The sequence below is a fragment of the Sinocyclocheilus rhinocerous genome, unplaced genomic scaffold, assembly GCF_001515625.1.
Source record: "Sinocyclocheilus rhinocerous isolate Xijiao unplaced genomic scaffold, SAMN03320098_v1.1 scaffold568, whole genome shotgun sequence".
In the NCBI taxonomy this organism is placed as follows: domain Eukaryota; kingdom Metazoa; phylum Chordata; class Actinopteri; order Cypriniformes; family Cyprinidae; genus Sinocyclocheilus; species Sinocyclocheilus rhinocerous.
Window position 1 is genome coordinate 1,881,087 of NW_015652173.1, and position 20,380 is coordinate 1,901,466.

The window sequence follows — 20,380 nt, forward strand, 5'->3', positions numbered from 1 at the left end:
TTGGCTTATTAGTCATTCATTTCTACTTTTTCTCTATATTTTGAAATTATAAAATCACTGTGACGAGAGGGGCGGGGCCGAGAGCCGTGAAAACGGAGCGAGGCCGGTGGAGTAATTGCTAATGCGCGACACCTGCGTTTTTTACGCATCTTAACTCAAGCTTAGTGCTTTACTGTCAAATCTGTATAAACAATAAACAAAAGAAAAACAAGAAAAGAACATGAACTATTATTACACTCTAAAAAATGCTGGGTTGTTTCAACCCAACTTTGGGTCAAATATGGACTAACCCAACCGTTGGGTTAAATTTTTACATTACATTTTTAACCCAAAAGTTGGTTTAGTCCATATTTGACCCAAAGTTGGGTTGAAACAACCCAGCATTTTTTTGAGTGTAGTAACTGCACTTGCAAAACAATAGTAATTTTATGATTAAATGATCTATCTATATTTTAATACTCCCACACACCACCCCCAGCGCTACCAAATCTGCTCCTGGCGCCACCATCTGTAACTTAGTGGTGCTGGTGCCACTGCTCTCAAATGTTAGTCTGGAGCCCTGTATATATAATAATATATGAATATATAATAATATAATGTGAAATATAATAATATTGAATTAAATAAATGATCTCAGAGTGTTACAGCTGTCACTGTAAAGGGATTGAATGCAGTTGTAACACTTGAAAAATGTTAACCCATTCTATCTTTAAAAAATAGCACATAAAAAATTAAGAACAACTTTAATACTCATTACTGAATAGCTTTATCTGTTATGTGGTATTACTTGTTTTAGGTGATTTTGCTAATTTCTTCGTATTATTTCATATCAGGAATAATGGATTTAAAGTAAAAGTCTAAAGGTCTTTGCACACCGAGTCTGAAATCTCATCCGTAGTTTTCGCACGTAAAAAAAATAAATACGACCTCATGTTGTGTCAATCATGTTTACACACTGCCTCCGAAACTTTAGTCTGTCATAAAAAAAATTCGGATCAGGTTCTGTTTTCTGCATTTTCGCATCCGTAGTAAGTATTTTGATAGGAAAGGATGACGAATATAAAAAAAATAACTAAAAAACGCATACGAAAATTTCAGACTCAGTGTGCAAGGACCTTAAGTGAGAGATTTAAGTATTATTTAAATTATATATATTATTTATTTAACTATGGGATCGATTATAATTATAGTTTTAGTTTAGTTTGGCAACAACTCATCCATTGAATTTTACTTTATTGTCATATTTTTTATCTTATATAAAAATAATTGCAGTTTAGAAATTATTTGTAGTTTAATTGTATCTAACCTATTATCTTAAAATAATTGTGATTATTAAAACAAAATAAAAATATTAATGATTATTAAAATACTTTTTCTTACTTTTAATTAAATTTTAATTTCATAAAAGTTAGATATTAACACATAATGGGCCCTATTTTAACGATCTAAGCACATGGTCTAAAGCGCACGGCGCAGGTGCACTTAGGGTGTGTCCAAATCCACTTTTGCTAGTTTAACGACTGGAAAAATGGTCGGCGTGCCCGGCGCATGGTCTAAAAGGGTTGTCCCTATTCTCTTAATGAGTAATGGGTGTGTTTTGGGCATAACATGCAATAAACCAATCAGAGTCTCATCTCCCATTCCCTTTAAGAGCCAGTTGCGCTCGTGCCATGGCGGATTTGCTATTTACACGACGGAATTTGCAAGCGCAAAGACAGAACGCGTCTCCAGATATGAAACGGAGCTGCTCGTGCGCGAGCAAATAGGTAGCCTGAGACATGCAATGACTATCCATTATGACATGTAGGCATTTTTATATTTATGTAGCCTACACAATAATAATCTTTTACATTGCAATCCTTTAATTTTTAATATTTGGCATGTTTGTGTGCTGCTGCGCGTCCCTGTGTGTGTTTTTGTTGGTCAATGGCGCAGTCTATTTCAGTGGCCTCAAAATAGCAACGCACCAGCAATGCGCCTGAACACACCTCGTTTTCAGACCAGCACGCCCATGGGTGCACAAATGGGCGCAAATGCATTTGCTATTTAAACAACGTGGCACAGGACGTGAAAATTACAACTGCGTCAGGCTGAAACTAGCAAAAAACACTTGCGTCACTCGGCTCGTGCCTGGCGCAGCATTGCGCCGGGTGTATGATAGGGCCCTTTATCTTAAATCTTAGCACACAAAAATAGATTATAGATTATTATTCACTGAATCATTTAGTGTGGTAACAACTCACCTAATGAATGATTTAGAGTATTTATTTAGGTAAAAGCTCACTTTGAATTGAATTGGCATACTGAGTCAACAACTTACCAAACTGCATATCAGTACACCCTGTGTTATGGTATTTTTGCTAAATTGTTTTAATAAATGGTATTTAGATTTTTAAAAATGACTTGTACCAGATGGTAGGTAGGTAGGTAGACAGACAGATAGACAGACAGACAGACAGACAGATAGACAGATAGACAGATAGATAGATAGATAGTGATTTTTCTTTCAGCCATGAGACCATGAAGAAAACATTGTGTAGCAGGAATGTTATTCTGCCCTCTGAAAAACTCTCTCTCATCTCCCTCCCCATGTGAGAGCTAAATTTAACAGCAGGTATTAAAATATCATCATGCATAGTCCTGGCTTGGAAAAGACACACTGGTCAGCTCACATGGGCTCTTCAGAGGGTGATACACACACTTACACACACAAAACTGCTATCAAAGTAATAGCGTTAACATTTCTGACCCAAGAAGCCCAGACACAAATTGACAGCTATCTAGCGGAAAGAATGGGGAACATGATTACCTACAACTTGAACTGAAAGGCCTAACCAGCGACTGATCTCTCTTTCACACACCTGTCCATTCCTGTAAACTAGTGCAGCTCGTCTGAGCTGCTGAAGTCATTGGCCCTAAGAGGATAACAAGCTCAAGTGCAGGAGGGTGTGCGTCCTGTTGTCGTCCAGGGATGTGCGGGGGAAAAGACAACATGTTTGGCTTGCCGGGACCAGCATCTGGAAAATTGCAACAGCGTTTGAGAATTTTTTGAAGAGCTAGAATAGTTGCAATATTTTAAATAAATTCCTTCATAACTCACAAACAACTACACATCTATGTATTATATATCTAATAGAAGACACATTTATATAGCAAAAAGTAACTGTACTATTAATACTTAAGCATTATAATGAGAAATATAATACTGAATTAAATAAAAGATTGTTAAAGAGTGTTGCAATTGTCACTGTAATGGGGCTGAAGGGAATTGTTTTTGTTATTTTGTAAAAAAAAAAAAAAAAGCATAAATCTAAGTGGGATATTTAATTATTATTTCAAGTACATTAGAATTATTTGATTATTTAAAAATAAATTAAATATTTTTAATTATAATATACAGTAGTACTGTAAGATCTGGGCTGCGTTTCCCAAAAGCATATAAGCATGTAAGTTGATTGTAGAATTATCTTCATTAATGGAGCTACGATCAACTTACATTTACGATGCTTTTGGGAAACACAGCCCAGGTCAGTAAGATTTTTTTTTTATTTATTAATCCTTTTATTCAGTCAATATGCATTAAATTGATCAAAGTGACAATAAAGACCTTTATAATGTTACAAAATGTTTCTATTTCAAAGATTTTTAAAAAAAAATCACATTTCCACATTATTTTTAATCACCAAAACTGTTTTCAACATTGATAATAATGAATAATGCATGTTTCTTGAGCAACAAATCAGCATTTTTGAAGGATCATGTGACACTGGAGACTGGAGTAATGATGCTGAAAATTCAGCTTTGTCATCACTGAAATAAATTATATCTTAGTTCAAATATATTAAAACAGAAAACAGTTATTTTAAATTGTAATAATATTTCACAATATTGTGTAGCATGTTACAATTGCCCCCGGTCTCTCATACTGCGTCGCCTCACTAAGCTGATTTGTATTTGGAGCATATGTCTGCCGTCTGTTCTCTATTCATTCCTGCCATCATCTCCTGTTTTTCCCAGCTCACCTCTTCTTGCTTTCCACCCCGTGTCGTTTTCTCTCCCTCCATCACATCCTCTCTAAACTGCAATCTATCTCTTGTCCCGTCTGCCTGCTCCCTGCACACAAAACAATAGAGCTTCATCTCCACATCTTCACCTCAGATGCCCTACGCCACTTTTTCAGCAATGCAGATGGCTGGCCGAAAAAGTTATTTTGTTATTGTTCATTAAACCTAAACTGAATTAGAAACCTGAATAAAAAACTAAACAATTCAGGAAGAAACAGCACAAACAAATTGGTGACACGTCTTTGAGGTGGTTTCGCACTTCTGTAGTGTGAGATTCATCCCAAAGCATTATGGGAAACTGGGTTAACCCTCAATCAACATCCTGCTTTTGCTCAAACTCCATTATCCTGTCATGATTCTTTAACGTTCTGTCAGTATTCACCACACTCCTCACCTTTACACACACAGAAACACACACACAGGTGTTTCCAGGGGAAGCTGTGCACGTTATACGAAAGGAAGTGGTCTGTCTCGTTTTCTGGCGCATTTCCTGTGAAGAAGACTTTTACTGGAAACTAAAACAAGCTGAGAACGGTGTGTGTGTGTGTGTGTGTGTGTGTGTGTGTGTGTGAGAGAGAGAGAAAGAGCGAGAGAGAGAGAGAGAGAGAGAGAGAGAGAGAGAGGTGTGTGTGTGTGTGTGTGTGTGTGTGTGTGTGTGTGTCATTATGCTGGTATGGGCATGCAAGTCAAATCGTGTTGGTTGTTGCCCTTAAGCTATTAGCAGAAAATGAGTTCACACCTCATCACCATCTCTCCACCACAAACATACACACAGCAATGAAGCATGAGTAACTGTCTTTAACTACTAGTTATGCTAACTGCCAACTCACCTCACAGCCGTTACTGTGAGTGAGAAAGTGGAGGAACGCTGTAAACTGCATTTTATGCGTCTTTACTCACCGCTGCCCCCTGCTGGCAAACAAGCTGTTTTGAATAATGCACTGTGTGTATGTGTATGAATCTGCAGTATCAAGCATCCATAGGTGGTGACATGTTGTTGCCACAGTTGTGCTGCAAAAAAACACAAGGCTTATGTGTTAAAGTCAGTTATATTGATTTTATAAAATGGCCAAAAATATGATAAAACAGGAGTTTTCAAATGGGATCTATGTGCTACAAAAGGAATAGTTTTGTTTTTACTGTATTTTTAATCTAATACATTTAACTTAGGTGAGTATAAGAGACTTTCAAAAACATAAAAAAAAAAATCTTTCCCAACCCAACTGACAGTTTTGAAGAGTAGTTAGTGTTTTTAAAGTTTTTTTTTTTTTAGAAAACTATATGGAAATATGGTTATAAATAAATGAATATAAATTCAGTGTAAATAAACCCCATTTGAAAACCATGTAAAATTTTACTCGAATTGTATGTAGTTCTCAAATGGGCTCCATGTGGTCCAAGGGGAATCTACATAAAAATTAAAAAATAAAAGACTTTTGTAAAAAGTTACATATATCTAATATTTATTTTAATAAAATTATTATTATACAAATGTTTATTTACACATAATTTAATTTATATTCATTTATTTATAAATGTATTTGCATATAGTCAGGGGCGTAGCACCAAATGTCGGGCCCCAGTCACACAACCAAGGAGGTAGGCCCCTCACAACACAACGCCTCATCAATCATATTAATAATAATAATCAGTATATCATTTTGGGCCCCCGCTCACCAAGGGCTCCTGTTACTCAGTTCCACTATTACCCCCTGTCCGATGCCCCTGCATATAGTTTTCTTAGGCAAAAAAAAAAATTATTAATGTGATGCTTTTGAAAAAATATGCCCACCAAGCCTGCATTTATTTAATCAAAATGACAGTAAAAACAGTAATGTTTTTTACTTCAATTTAAAACAATTGTTTTCTATTTGAATATTTTAAAATGTAATTCATGTGATGGTAAAGCTGAATTTTCAGCATCATTACTCCAGTCCAGTAATCATTCTAATATGCTGGTCTGCTGCTCAAGAAACATTTATTTATTATCAATGTTGAAAACGGTCAACATTTTTGTGAAAACCATGATAATTTTTTTTCAGGATTCTTTGATAAATAGAAAGTTCTAAAGAACAGCTTTTATTTGGAAAAATAAATATTATAAATATTTAAAAAATAAATATTTTGTACCCGTTTAAATGTCTTTACTGTCACTTTTTATCAATTTAATGTACCCTTGCTGAATAAAAGTATTAATTTATTTTGAAATATCTTACTGACCCCAAACGTTTTGAACAGTAGTGTTTATACATCAGTATTTTAGGTTTGCATCATGTTCTCATTGTGAGTGTCTGTGTGTGTGTTATAGATGACGTGTTGTCAAGAGACGCAGGAGAATGTGTAATATGTCTTGAGGAGCTACAGCAAGGAGACACCATCGCTAGACTGCCGTGCCTCTGTATCTATCACAAAAGGTGAGATGGACAGCAACAATACATTTTTATTGCACAGTTTATATTGTTAATGTCTTTTTAATCAGCACCAGTGCTGGTAAATTGCTTGTGATAATGACAAACCTCCTTGTGTCCAACCCTGTGTCAATCTGACAGGAAATGTTACAGCTTTTCGCCAGTCAAATGAACGACAGTCTCAGCTGTCAGATTGCCTGAGAATTTAAATTCTACTTTTTATGCTGAGCATGAAACACAAACCTTGTCATGTCCTATATATAATTATGTGATTATGTAACTATATGATTGACATTTCATGTCTGTATATGGTGTCTCAGCAGGAGGCTTCTTGGTATTGAATAGCACACTCATTGGAAAGTATTTATGTCTCAAACAAGTGACACTTTTAAGTGAACCGATTGGCTCGCTGATGTTCTCTTGCAGCTCACACTTGAGATGTTTTCAGATGTTGAAGCACAATCAAACAAATTTGCCACAAGCAAGTTATATACTCAGTCCTAACCAGGCAAGGCACAACAAAGTGACAACCGATCCTTTCACTTCTAACTTAATCGTAATATTTTTGGACTAAGCAGCAGCAACCGGCAAGACATTTGTGACATTTGCTTGCATGGTTTCTATATCCGGTCCAGAATTCTGCTTTACATAGCTGTATATTAACATCTAACATGTTGGCGGTGATTTAGTCATTTTCTGCACTTTTAGCGAGGACAGCAAAATGATTTAATGCTGGAATTCATTGTGACTGTTTAGGACACTATGATAATCTTAATAACCATTAGTAGAATCCTTTAAAAGCATTATGCTAATAGAAATTGTGTTTTTCTGATGTAAATAGCTGTATAGACTCCTGGTTTGAGATCAACCGCTCCTGCCCTGAACATCCTTCAGACTGACCTCCATCATCTACTTCTGCTACCACTGAGAAAGGTGAACACCTTCACACAAATATTCACCTACATGCCAACATGTGTCTCAATAATCTGATATTTGTCAGTCATTTTGTATTGGAATGTTTGACTTTGACTTTATCAAACAGTAATTAGCATCATCTCATTACTTCAGTGCAGCATTTTTAAATAGACTATAAAAAGCCATTTCCAGAGTAGCAAAACAGGGTTTTTTTTGACAGGTTTTATCGTAAACGCGCCTTTACACTTGTCAGGGGCATTTTTAGACATGTAGTAAATGTGAAAGTACCTCCTTTATAAATAAAATTGTGGTCACAAAGCTCTAGAACTCAGACAACTTTTGTTGTTGTTGTTGTTATTATTATTATTAATTATATGCAAAAAACAAAACAAAACTTTTTTTCACACTTAAGTCCTCTAAAAAAATCCATGTCTCCGAAGGTCTAGAACTCAGGCCACTTCAATAGCATATTATTATTAATGTTATTATTGTTAAAATATCACAATTAACAGTAATAATATGCAAATGCGAGTTTTTACACTTGTGTCCTTTAAAAAAATTCAACTTTCACAGACATCTAGAACTCAGACAACTCTCCTATTATTATTATTATTATTGTTAACAATAATACTTAAAGGGACAGTTCACCCAAAAATGAAAATATTGTCATTAATGTCTCATGACGTTTCACACCCGTAAGACCTTCGTTCATCTTCAGAACGCAAATTAAGATATTTTTGATGAAATCTGAGAGTTTTCTGACCCTGCATAGACAGCAACGCAACTGACACTTTTAAGGCCCAGAAAGGTAGTAAGGACGTCATTAAAACAGTTCATGTGACATCAGTGGGTCAACCGTAATTTTGCTTTTTTTGTGCGCAAAGAAAACAAAAATTGTTGAATAAAGTTATTTTTTGTTTTCTTTGCACACAAAAAGTATTCTCATAGCTTCGTAAAATTACGATTGAAACACTGATGTCACATGGACTATTTTAACGATGTCCTTGCTACCTTTCTGGGCCTTAAACACGTCAGTTGCATTGCTTTCTATGCAGGGTCAGAAAGCTCTCGGATTTCATCTTAAATATCTTAATTTGTGTTCTGAAGATGAACGAAGGTCTTATGGGTTTGGAACGACATGAGGGTGAGTAAACAGAATTTTCATTTTTGGGTATCCTTTTAAGTAATCAAGTTATTTATTTATTAGTAGTAGTAGTAGTAGTAAGTTGGATATTGCATATATAATATATAATACTATATAGTTATTATTTTTTATTTTTACATAGGGTTTTTTTTCTGTAATTTATTGATTGGTCCAGTATTGAAAAGCAATCTGGTTAAAGCTTTAAATTTGAGTTTCTATGTTTAAATGTGCGTTGTACTTCACCCACACCACTGACTTAAAGCAAAACATTCTCAGACTACCTTCCGAGACCCTTGACATAAACCAAGTGTGAAAACACCCACAGGCTTCTTATAACTCATATTTCTTCGTTGTCTCTTTTCCGCTCACTTCAGGGCACTTTATAGACCTGAAAAAAAAATCACATTTACAAAGATCTAGACTACCACTCTACTAGTGTGTTATTTTTTTCTGTAGTGTCTTCATTGACATGGTATGAAAGGTGGTCGGGTAAAGGCTTCAAACTTAAACCTTAAACATGCTTGTGTTTCTATGTATAAATGCACTTTATACGTCACCCACACAGCTGACTTACAGCAAACCACGCTTAGACTACCTCCCGAGACCCCTGATATAAACCAAGTGTGAAAACACCTTCGGGCTCAGTATGACTCTCATATTCCATCTTTGTCTCTTTTTCTCTCACTGTAGGGCACTTTATGGACCTAAACCTGGCACAAAAATAACCAAATAAATCAATCTACCAACCAATTCGATCGAAACCTACAGAAACGGAAATGTGTCAACTGAACCACATAAAAGCGTTCATCCAGCCAACACCATCATTACCACTTGCAGAATCCCAGAATCTCCTGCCCGCTGTGCTAGAGACTGCTAAACTGCTAACCGGCCCCTTCAATACAAAACCACCAACACCGGATCTCTGGTTTTGGAAAACGTCTCGCTTTCTTGCCCCCTCTACATACTCTGTGTTCTTATCGCCGTGTGTGTTCAGTCTGCATTCTGACACGGTCCTCTCTCCTTGTGTATGTAATCAGACGGAAGGAGATGGGAAAGAGGGGGCGGGGCAACACGAGGTGCGGCATGACAGAAGGGGCGGGGCATATGCGGTAAATAAGTAGGAAGTAGACCACGCTTTGCAAACTGATCCAGAGGCCATACCTGTCCTGTCAAACGATGCTGATTATAGGGGTGTGGCAGGGGGCGGGGTTTCACACCTGGTTCATGGGAGGAGTTTTGTGTGCGCGGTTCACTCGTTAGTGATGTGTTGGACAGCTGGTGGACGTAGATTTACTTATTCTGTGTGTGCATGTGTGTGATCATGTGTCCACAGGCAGGGAAATGTGTAAATTGTGTTTCCTGTTAGTGCCAGAGGAAGTCCAAGACATCAGCATGTGTGTTGGGATGGGGGTTTACGGTCATAAACGGAGAGAAAGATACACTCTCGGTCAGTCTTCAAATGTTTACAATTCACGATAGATGTCTTTCCCCTACGGATTCTGAAACGATAAGAAGCTCAAAGCTATTTTCCTAGTTTCATCTGCAATTTTTTTGGGCAGTTATTATGAAGCGCTGACCATAATATTCGGACAGTTTCCCTGTAAAAGCCTTGAGTATGTATTCAGTGTGTGATTTCGGCTTCTGTCCATCCTCCCATGTTTTCTGTATGTGACTGACCAGCTTGCGTCTGGTAAGCTAATGTTGCTTCACTACTGTATGTAAAGCCCAGATATACTGGTGTGAATCTATTACAAGATCATTTCTATGATCTGCATTTACTTTTTATTTTTGAAAAATCTGTGAGAAACCTCACAAGAAATCTATTTAACCTTCAGGATGCCTCTGTCTACTGTATAAACAGCAAGCACTGTTAGAAAATAATGTTGCTGAAATTGTAAAAAATAAAAAAAGTCAAAACAAATAAAAATTTTAAAAAAAGAGAAAGGAGTAAAATGAAAAAGGTAGAAAAAAATAACCGCAAGAAAATATTTGACAACCTATTACTTATTGTGTTGGATAGAAATAGAGCATTTCTGAGTTTTTTCTGCTTTGTGCCTGTAAACGAGGGCATACAAACACCATCCATCAAAACAATGGATAACAATTTCGCCTCACCGTGTAAAACAAATCAAATAATAAAAACAGAGTCAGGTAGCGTAGTACTATCTTGTGCAGCATGGGCTGCGGAAAGTGACTCGCCACTCTCGAAACCCATTTGTTTTGTATGTTTTTCTTTTCTTTTTTTCCAGGGACATGAACGGATGCCTGTTTTTAGGAGGTACAAACTAAGTGTCTGATGATTTTGATGTGCAATCTGTGGGACGAGTAATAATGATGATGATCATACATATAATTAAAACAAGATGAAATAAGATCAGATGTTGCTTGCTTTTATTAAGTCCACTGCAAATACACAAAAAGGGTCAAATAAATTAAAAAACAATCACTCAAGAAAGAACAAGAGACATTATTTTCAGTTTATTAAAATGTATTTTCTGCATCACATTTAGCTTGTTTTGAGTTCAGCTTCACAGCTTCTGTTTTTAGAAGCAAATATATCCATAGAAATAAATATATTCACAGAAATGTAGAAGGGCAAATGGCCCAACTAAACACAAATTTGTTAAGCCACAATGATTTCACATTCATTCATAATTCAAAGTGGTGTGAGATTGCCATGAAAAAAAGCAAAATAAAAGGACAGAATAATTCTTTTTCAAGGCTCTGAGAAAATTCAGCCCTGTACATTAATACTGTGCATTCACAATAATACTACATAACAAATAAATTACCCTTTAATATTCACGCAAGGAGCTTAAATCATATGCACCTTTCACAAAAATTATGTTTTGCATGTGCAGATTTTATAAACACTCTAGTCTAAACTATTATCATTCTTAAAATCTAAAACAAACCTCATTCTCCTGACATCTAGTGGTCAGAAAGCCTAGTGCAGAGTATCTTCTATAGTGTTCTGTGTTGGTTTGCATTAATTATAACACCTTTCCAGGATTCATGAGGTTTTTGGGGTCCAGGGTGGCCTTGAGGCCCTGCATGACCTCTATGGCCAATGGACCGACCTCTTCTCTGAGCAGGGCCCGCTTTCCTAGACCGATCCCGTGTTCACCAGTACAAGTTCCATCCATCGCCAGTGCCCTCCTGCATGGGGAAAGACAACAAGAGAATGAATTCATCCACTGTAATTGTTACTGGCAATAAATAGGGTAAACCAAGTAAGACATCTGGCCATCTTGATCAATTAAGAAGCTTGGAATCACTAGATCTGGCATTGTTGCCCCAAAAGACCTCAGTGTGGCTGGCAGACTGGAAGAACAATTTTAGCAGCCTGCAACCACTGAAAGACCAAAGTTTCCTCAGGAAGTAGAATCTGTGCAACTGAGCTGTCTGTCCAGTCCAATTCATATTCCCAGGTGTTTCCACCTCCACATTCTCCAACTGAATGATGAAGACTCCCTGGCGCAGCAGAAATCCAACTCCTACTCATCTTGTTCATGCAGGTTCTCACTGTTCGACATGACAAGGTACACCTTGTATACTCAAACCACAATTTTTGCTGCAATAGGACAAGTCTGAATTATTTTTGTGAAGTAAAATCATGGACCAAATGCTATTGATTGAGCTTTATTAAGACTGGAATATGCGTTGCGATAAGATGGAACATGCCATTTTTGCCCAGATTTGCAGTCTGTAGACATTGGGCAGTTGGGAGTTGACAGATTTGAGAGGAAACTGCATAGTTTATGATCGGTGTTGGGGAAAGTTACTTTTAAGATTAATGCATTACAATATTGTGTTACTCCTTGAAAAGTAACTAATTGTGTTACTTAGTTACTTTTTATGGAGAGTAACGTATTACTGTACATTACTTTTGCATTACTTTTGCATAACAAAAGCCAAAAGTTATATTTTTGGCAACTGTAAGGGCCCTTTCACACCAAAAGTGAAATGAATAAGTCTCTCAGGCTGAAGGAAGTACCTCAGCATCTGCACCTCACTTCCAGTTTCTCCCAACACGGGGACAGGAGAGATGTCAGTGAATAAATGAGAAAACAGTAAGTTGTGTTGCTTATTTAAAAAAGTATATTTAATTGAAAGTAATGTATTAGTTTACTAGTTACTTGAAATAAGTAATCTGATTACATAACTAGCATTACTTATAATGCGTTACCCTCAATGCTGTTTATGATGGGCACAGACTCCGATTTTTTTTTAGAGGAAATCAAACATGATTAATCTTTTGATAAGATTTTTTTAACAGCATATGCTGTTCTGTGTCAGCTGCGTCACGCCGGATCTGTTTCCTACGTTGTTGTGATTTGATCTGAACGAAAACAGCGTACCCGTGTGACGCAGCTGACACAGAACAGCATATGCTGTTTACGTCCAGCAGATACTCTCCAAAATGGCACCAGGGTGGCGGAGGACGTTGCTGGCTATGCAGGGTCAGACAGCTCTCAGATTCCATCAAAAATATCTTAATTTGTGTTCCGAAGATGAACGAAGGTCTTACGGGTTTGAAACGACACGAGGGTGAGTAATAAATGACAGAATTTTCATTTTTGGGTGAACTAACCCTTTAAGTTTCCACACAAGTTCAACTCAATAACATTTCTTCTTTCAGAGTATTCACTTCAGTCTGCAAACACTCCTTTGGCAGTTAATATAGCTATAGTTTTTGCAAACTTGAGCTTTTACAGTTACATCATGTCTGTCATTCACTAAAAGGGCAAGTCCAACTCCATTTGCTCCTATCAGGAAGAGCTCTTGAGTATCAAGTCAGCCAGGTTTCGGTGAAGCAAATGAGATTGTAGCGTTTGTCTTCTCTTTGGCTGCTGGTCAGCACTGATCACTCGTCCATTGTATCCGACAGAGACTGCACTTTACCCGTAATGACTGTAGGCAGGTAGGACTTTTATTATTTGTGCTTGTTTCCAAAGCCAGACACTAAACCCTCTATGTCTGTCATTGTCAACAAACGCTCTCCAAATGGCAGAAGACACTTTGAGAAATAATCCTGGTATTGATTGCTACACAAAACAAAACTGACAATGTACACAAAAGCTGCAGCCAGTCCTTCTCAGCCGCCTCAGAAGATAATTGTAAGGGAGCAAAACTGCTGAAAGGAATTAAATAGAAGTACCTGGCTAGTCTCTCAGTGAAGGAGTTAACCCTTTGCACCTCGTCTGGGTCATTGGGATCCAGTACTATTAAACAATGGAAGTTTCCATCGCCCACATGACCTGCAATAGGACCTACAGTAGGAAAAATGTAAACATATTTTATCAGCAGTTAAAAGCAGTTCTCAACACTAATGAGAAAATCAAACTTGGTAAACTACCGGTAATATTGTTTCTGATTAGATCTTCCTTTGTCTCCACTATAATCTGAGGCAGTCGTGAGATTGGCACACAGACATCTGTAGAATATGCCTGTAAGAAAATACGTACATTTTTGTAAAGTGTTGAGTTCTGAATATGTTCTACTTTACTAACTTAATATTCATAAAAAGCTATTTGTAGGCTGTTTACTGTAAATAGTTTATAACTGGCTGTGTGGTGCTTTCATAACATTGGTCTGTTTGCTTGAGCATTCTGACCAGCCCAGCATAGCAACTGGTTCAGCCAATGGTGTGAGTTTGGGGCGGGGCTATTGGTTTTGCTGACCTATGGCAGAATGTTTGGGAAACCTGTTTGAAACAGTCATGAATGATTTTTAAGCAAATAAATACTGTATGAACAGACTGACTGGAATAAGAAATAAAAATATTATTTATATTATAATTATTATTATATTATTTTAGTAAATTATAATATAGTTATTATTATATAACTTTTAGTACATTTTTGCTAATTAGATCTTCTTTAGTCTTCACTGTAATATGAGGTAATTGAGACCACTCAAATATGTAAAATATGCCTGGAAAATGTGTGTAATTTTTTAATGTTAAAAAAACCTTGTCCTATTACAAATTTAAATTCATTCACAACTATAATTAAGCAATTTGTTGGCTAGTTTTCCTTAATAAAAATGTGTTTTGTGGTGCTATCAAAACATTACTGTTTGTTTGAGCATTCCAACCAGCCTAGCACAGCAACAGTGGCTAAACCAATGGCTATCTGTTTGGTTGACCAATGGAAGTGTTTGGGAAACCTCTTTGATAACAGTCATTCTTTTTACACTGCACTATGCACGACAGCACAAAAATTAAGCTCAAAAGCATAATTATAATTGCATCAAGATAATAAAAAGTCTGCAAAGTGTATATTCTAAGTTACAAGAAGATAAATTGCACTTGTCTGAGTCAGAATCACGTTGCAGTGAATGTTCCCACCTTACATCCAGGCCTCAAGGCCAGGGCTGCGTACCACGCATCATGACGGGCTTTCCATAACCGGCCACGAGTCTCCTCATCTTCTGCCCAGGCGAAGTCTGAGCCTCCGTTATCCCGCGTGATCTCCTCTGAACACACAGAACATGAAGCTTTCCAGATGACACATTCTTTCACATCTAATGTTTTGCTTTTGTAAAATACTGTTTCTGTAGAAATTTGTTGTTTGGGCCTATGTTTTATCCACATATACCAGTGATGGACACTTGCTCCTCCATGCTTTTGGAGCTCCCGTGGAACTCCAGAAAGAGGGTGGGAGTGACCGCATAGGACAGGTTGTTGAAGCGATTGCATGCGTTTATCATCACGTCGTCCAAGAACTCTGCAAATGGAACGTATCAACAACGATTAAGTCTTGTGAAGCCTTTGTGTGTAGAAAGCCGAGGCTTAAAAATCGATGCCTCACTGCAGCCTCGATTTAAAAATCTAAGAGAGCGGTCATGCCTGATTACTCTTAAATTGGATGGAGCTACTGGTGGAATATTTTTCCCTGAGTGGACTGCAAAAGAAGAAACACATTGTGGTTCTGAGAACCAAGCAATTCATTAAACCCTTGAGTGCGTTCGGTGTTGACTATGAATAAAGGACGGTGTTTCCTTCTGAATTAATGTTTATGTTATTGCAGGAGGCTTCAGTGAATAGATTAGAATGAAATGAATAGAGTTCTGCACTAAATCGCACAGGTAGGCATGCATGTAGTTTCGAATGCCACAGTCTGTGACTTTACAAGTTCACAACACAGGAGACCAAGTGTTCTTTTGTTACGTTAATGCCAATCGAAGCAGTAAACTAAGCACATTGTGACCATGTGCTTCAAATAATGCTCACCGATACGGGCAATGGGCACTCCAGCTTGCAGGATCTGAACGGTGCTGTCCACTGCTGATTGGACGGATGGAAAGGAGCAGACAGCCGACACCATACTTTCAGGAATACCAAACAACCGAAGCGTGGCTTTGGTAATAATACCCAAAGTTCCCTCCGAACCCACAAAAAGGTTTGTTAGGTTGTAACCAGCAGATGTCTTTCTGAAAGGGTGTTGCATCAAAAGGGGAAAAATCAAATGTAGACAACAAAAGATTTAGTTTAAAATATGCTTTGATTGTCATTTTGCAGTCATACCTTGGACGACGGCCCTTCCCTGCTGTGTGGAGGACCGTTCCATCTGCTAGAACCACCTCCAGGTTCAGGACGTTCTCGCGCATCGTGCCATAGCGGACTGCGTTGGTGCCTGATGCACTAGTTGCAGCCATGCCACAGAGCGATGCGTCAGCACCTGGATCTGTGGAAATACATTTCTTAACCATTAATCATCTCCAATAATATATGGCAAATATGGCCAAATTAAACATTTAATTAGGCTTGAATTATTCTATGTACTCGAACATTCAATCAGTGTTATTTTAATATCAGATATTTAGTATCCTATACAGTTTTTGTTTATTTTGAATTAGATTTTGTTTGTATGTTCTATTTTAGTTAGTTTTAGTCATTTTGTTGAGTTTGTCTAATTTTTATTACTTTTTAAAAAAATATATGGCTATATACTTTTATTAATTGTTATTTATTAGTTTTAGTTATTTTAGCACTTAAAGTTAAACTAAATAAAAAGAGAAATGTTGATTTTTTTTTTTTAATGGTTTCAGTTTTAGATTTAGTTAACTATAATAACCTCGCATCCAATCAATTTCTTCTTCTTCTTCTTTTAAATTTAATGGCGGTTGGCAAACCAACTTAAATGGTGCATTCCCGCCACCTACTGGATAGGAGTGTGGAGCGCATAATGATTGGAAGTTTGAGAACTATAGCCAAAAACAAGGGTGTTTACTTAAGAAAATTGTTCAGAATAGCTAAAAATATGGTCAAAACTACTTATTTTTCCTCTAATAAAGATTAGGCCTGAAATCTGACACTGGCACTGTCAAATTCTTGTGTCTATTCTTCTCAACTGGACAAACCTTCAGAGCACCAACACCTCCCTCAAGGCCTGTCCCTGTGCCAAACGGGATCATGGGTAGTTGGTGGTGGTGACAAATTTTGGCAAGAGCACTGACCTCCTCTACAGACCGAGGAAACACCACCACATCTGGTGGTTGGCATCTGACACAGCATGACAAAATACCACAAATATATAAATAACAACATGCAAATCAAATTTAAATGTAATGTAAAAATGTAATGTATTGTATTCTAATTTATTTATTTATTTTAATGGAAAATGTATTTTGAGTTGATTGGCTGGTTGTGAAATACTGAGGATTGATTGATTGTGCCTGAATATCATTGCTGTGGATGATTATTTGTGTCTGGGAGAAAAGAGAAGTGGTGAAAATTAAGTTTCTCTTGAATGCTGAATGGGCCCAGATAGTCGATTTAATATTTTACTCACTGCTTTTAATGATCGACACAGACGCTGCAGTCGGTTTATTTGTAACTGTGGGCGGAGCTACTGCTGCACTGTTTGCATATGATTAAGAGGCAGGTGACACTCAGGTATGGCAGTGAAATCTCACCTGTGCACAGACTCATCCCTGCCGTGCTGTTCTCGGACAGCTGAGCCCACAGACACCCCTTCATCTCCGCTAACAGAGCGAAACGCTGAAATGACCCGCTCGACGACTCCAGCCTAGAATAACCAATGTGAGAAATATACAGAAGGTTTACCTGCATGACTCTCTGGCAACACGTAAGTTAATAATATTTTTTTTTTAATGTAGTTTTCATTTTTTATATATATATATTTTTTAAATAATAATAAAAACAATTTTTATTGTTTTAATTTTGAGGGGAAAATATTTCGATTTGTATGTCTTGTACTTTATTATCCGCGTAAACAGACTGTAGCCCTTGGTGACCACGTCTTTATTCTGTTTCTAAGAATTATGTAACAATAAACAGGAATGATCCCAGACTTACTTGAGCAGAATATGTCCTGCACCTCCCGCAAATAAACGGCAGCCGTGGAGAAGAGAAGCGTAGGGCTTGCATGAACAAGGTCATTTTCTACTCCTTACAAAAGTTACGAAATAACCAAGCCTTTATACATAGCGTCAGTTGTTAAGTTTATATAAAATTTTCTTCCGGATCAGTTTAACGGCGTCACGCTTCGTCTGAACCTCAAGCCCCGCCCCTATATTCGGAATTCTACTATGGCGAACGCTTAGCTTATGAATATTAATTATTTAACATGACGTTCGCACGGTAGGTTGATCTGATTTGCTGAAAAGCCGAATATGTATAAATATTAATTAGCTTGACTTGGCGCTTCAGGGAATATTAGCCTAACGTAATTCGTATTCATAAGCTAAACTTTATCATAGATTCGAATCGAATACGTTTATTTTCTAGTCTCAGGAATGTTCTATTACGTTTTCAGACATGATAAAGTGCTGTACATGCGACAGTACTATATAAAACCATTTAATTTTTGCAATGTCGTTTAAAAGTTATTAGAGAAGCCACAAGGTGGCAGTACTACATCACACAGGCAGTCCTCTGTTTTGACAATTCAGTAGACATCAGCATCATGTACCCAGTATGTCCAAAATGAAATAATGCAATATAGATACATATTTCTTAAGAAGTTCTCACAGTTTATTTTATTTTGTTAGGCTACTTATTATAAAATGGTATAAAACAATAACTGCTTCTGCTTTTGTCTTCCAATATAAAACTAATAGGCCTACTCTGATGCACCATTTCATAAACGAATCCAAATTAAAAACACGTCCCAAGACTTAAGACTATAATTCGTTTTGAAATTAGACTCAATTTTGAACTTGAAGATTTTTTTCTTCGCTTATGCAATAAAATGAACAAAAATAGGCCACATGGGATGTTGCCATTGTTCGAACTAGCATTTTGACAGGTAATATAAATCCACAGTACCCACATGATGAAATTGTGCAAGAGTATCCATATATTTCAAACTAGAAATGCCCCCAGGTACTGTAAGGTTGAGCTAAATCAGTTCAGTTGACCTTTATTAATTTGTCAGTGTACTTTTGAATTTACATATTAATGAACCCTCATATGCAAGTCTAGATGAAGATCCGGTGGGTTTTGCAACCTGCGTAGATCGAGTTACGCCATTGGTTCCCATAGTAACCTGTGTGTTCTCCGCCATGTACGAACGTCATTTGTTCCCCATGGGGAGAGTCTGTCTTTCTCTCCCCCTAATAGTTACATCGTGCCCGTGTTGACTGACACAGATGAAAGCGTACACTCATTGCAAAGAACTTCCAACTTGATCATTGTCAAACCTGTTTCTAATAAAACCCCCATGGATGTGGTTTTACCAACGCTTGTTCTTGACGTAGTACATATGTAGAGATGAACAATGCAAGTGATTTTAGCTTATAAAACTGAGTTAACGGAAGGGCTTGTGTTATTCATTGTATGCAATTTTCTGATTGTTTAAATGACTCAGACAGACCTTTAGTGGTGTTTTGATGACAGCACAGTCTCCTTGACTCCAGTGTTTTGAGGATGTCAGTCAGTCAGCTTTAAGGAAGTGAGTGAATGGAATCTTGATCAATTGTCTCAGTCTTCTGGAATCTTAAGAATGTCTTCTGTTCTGGCTTGTATATTTGCCACTATTAACCTTCATTGCCTGTTGAGACTGCTTCTACGTCTGGAGTCCCAGACACTGCAGTGATGTAAAAATAATAGTAGTAATTCCCAAATGAACCTCTTATGTCCCCTTTAAAATCTTTTAATATACTACTCTGACCTCGTAAAAACCCATTCAGCTGCTGTCATTGAAGCTTTAAACTTTGTTGTATCACAGAGTTGGCATTCACTTCTGAGAAGTGCACAGGGCAAACACAGTGACTTGATGAGTTTTCTGTGAAGCTCCATAAATCTGCACTGTAAAATGCTACTAATTTTAGCGAATAAGATGGTAAAAGTGCCAGTTAATTGGTTAACTGTAAGTTACCACCAAATACAGAAAATATATATATATATTCAAAGTAAAGTATAAGTAAAAACTATGAAATGCCTTATTTATAGAGAATTTAATTATAATGTAATATTTTGCTGTTTTAAGTGAAAAATATGAAGATATGTAGAAATGGGAACTGACAGAATTCCACAAATCATCACATTTGTTTAGATTTTGTTTAGATACACTAGCCTACATTCATAAGTGTGTGTGTTTTTTTTAATGATTTTGTATGCTCATCAAGGCTGTATTTATTTGTTCAAAAACAAAGTAAAAACAGTGAAATATTATTACAATTTACAGTTTTCTAATTTAATACGTTTTGATTACTCCAGTCTTCAGTGTCACATGATCTTTCAGAAATCATTCTATAATATGCTGATTTAGTGCTCATAAACATTTATTATTATTACCAGTGCTGAAAATGGTTGTGCTGCATAACATTTTTGTGGAAACAGTAATAAATGTTAGTGATAGAATCACTGATGATTAGAA

At 36.8% G+C, this 20,380-nt stretch overlaps 3 protein-coding genes across 3 annotated transcripts in view; 2 read left to right on the forward strand and 1 right to left on the reverse strand.

The window, feature by feature from the left end:
- znrf1 (zinc and ring finger 1) overlaps positions 1 to 10,458 on the forward strand; it is a 41,073-nt gene extending 30,615 nt beyond the window's left edge. Inside the window, exons 3-5 of the mRNA XM_016519776.1 lie at positions 6,373 to 6,478; positions 7,314 to 7,405; positions 9,222 to 10,458. Of these exons, the coding sequence (XP_016375262.1) occupies positions 6,373 to 6,478; positions 7,314 to 7,371 (164 nt within the window). The 3' untranslated portion in view covers positions 7,372 to 7,405; positions 9,222 to 10,458. The remainder of the gene's footprint in view (positions 1 to 6,372; positions 6,479 to 7,313; positions 7,406 to 9,221) is intronic.
- Positions 10,459 to 10,769: 311 nt separating this feature from the next.
- On the reverse strand, positions 10,770 to 18,044 carry LOC107714013 (probable D-lactate dehydrogenase, mitochondrial). The gene is made up of 11 exons (XM_016519701.1): positions 17,857 to 18,044; positions 17,454 to 17,566; positions 16,840 to 17,040; positions 16,757 to 16,767; positions 16,063 to 16,222; positions 15,769 to 15,968; positions 15,134 to 15,262; positions 14,884 to 15,011; positions 13,891 to 13,981; positions 13,693 to 13,804; positions 10,770 to 11,690 (listed from the first exon to the last, which is right to left on the reverse strand). The coding sequence occupies exons 1-11, from the start codon at positions 17,938 to 17,940 to the stop codon at positions 11,525 to 11,527; spliced, it is 1,395 nt and encodes a 464-aa protein (XP_016375187.1). The 5' UTR covers positions 17,941 to 18,044; the 3' UTR covers positions 10,770 to 11,524.
- LOC107714071 (SNF-related serine/threonine-protein kinase-like) overlaps positions 17,536 to 20,380 on the forward strand; it is a 29,433-nt gene continuing 26,588 nt past the window's right edge. The window contains exon 1 of the mRNA XM_016519775.1: positions 17,536 to 17,626. The gene's annotated coding sequence lies outside the window, so the exon portion shown is untranslated. The remainder of the gene's footprint in view (positions 17,627 to 20,380) is intronic.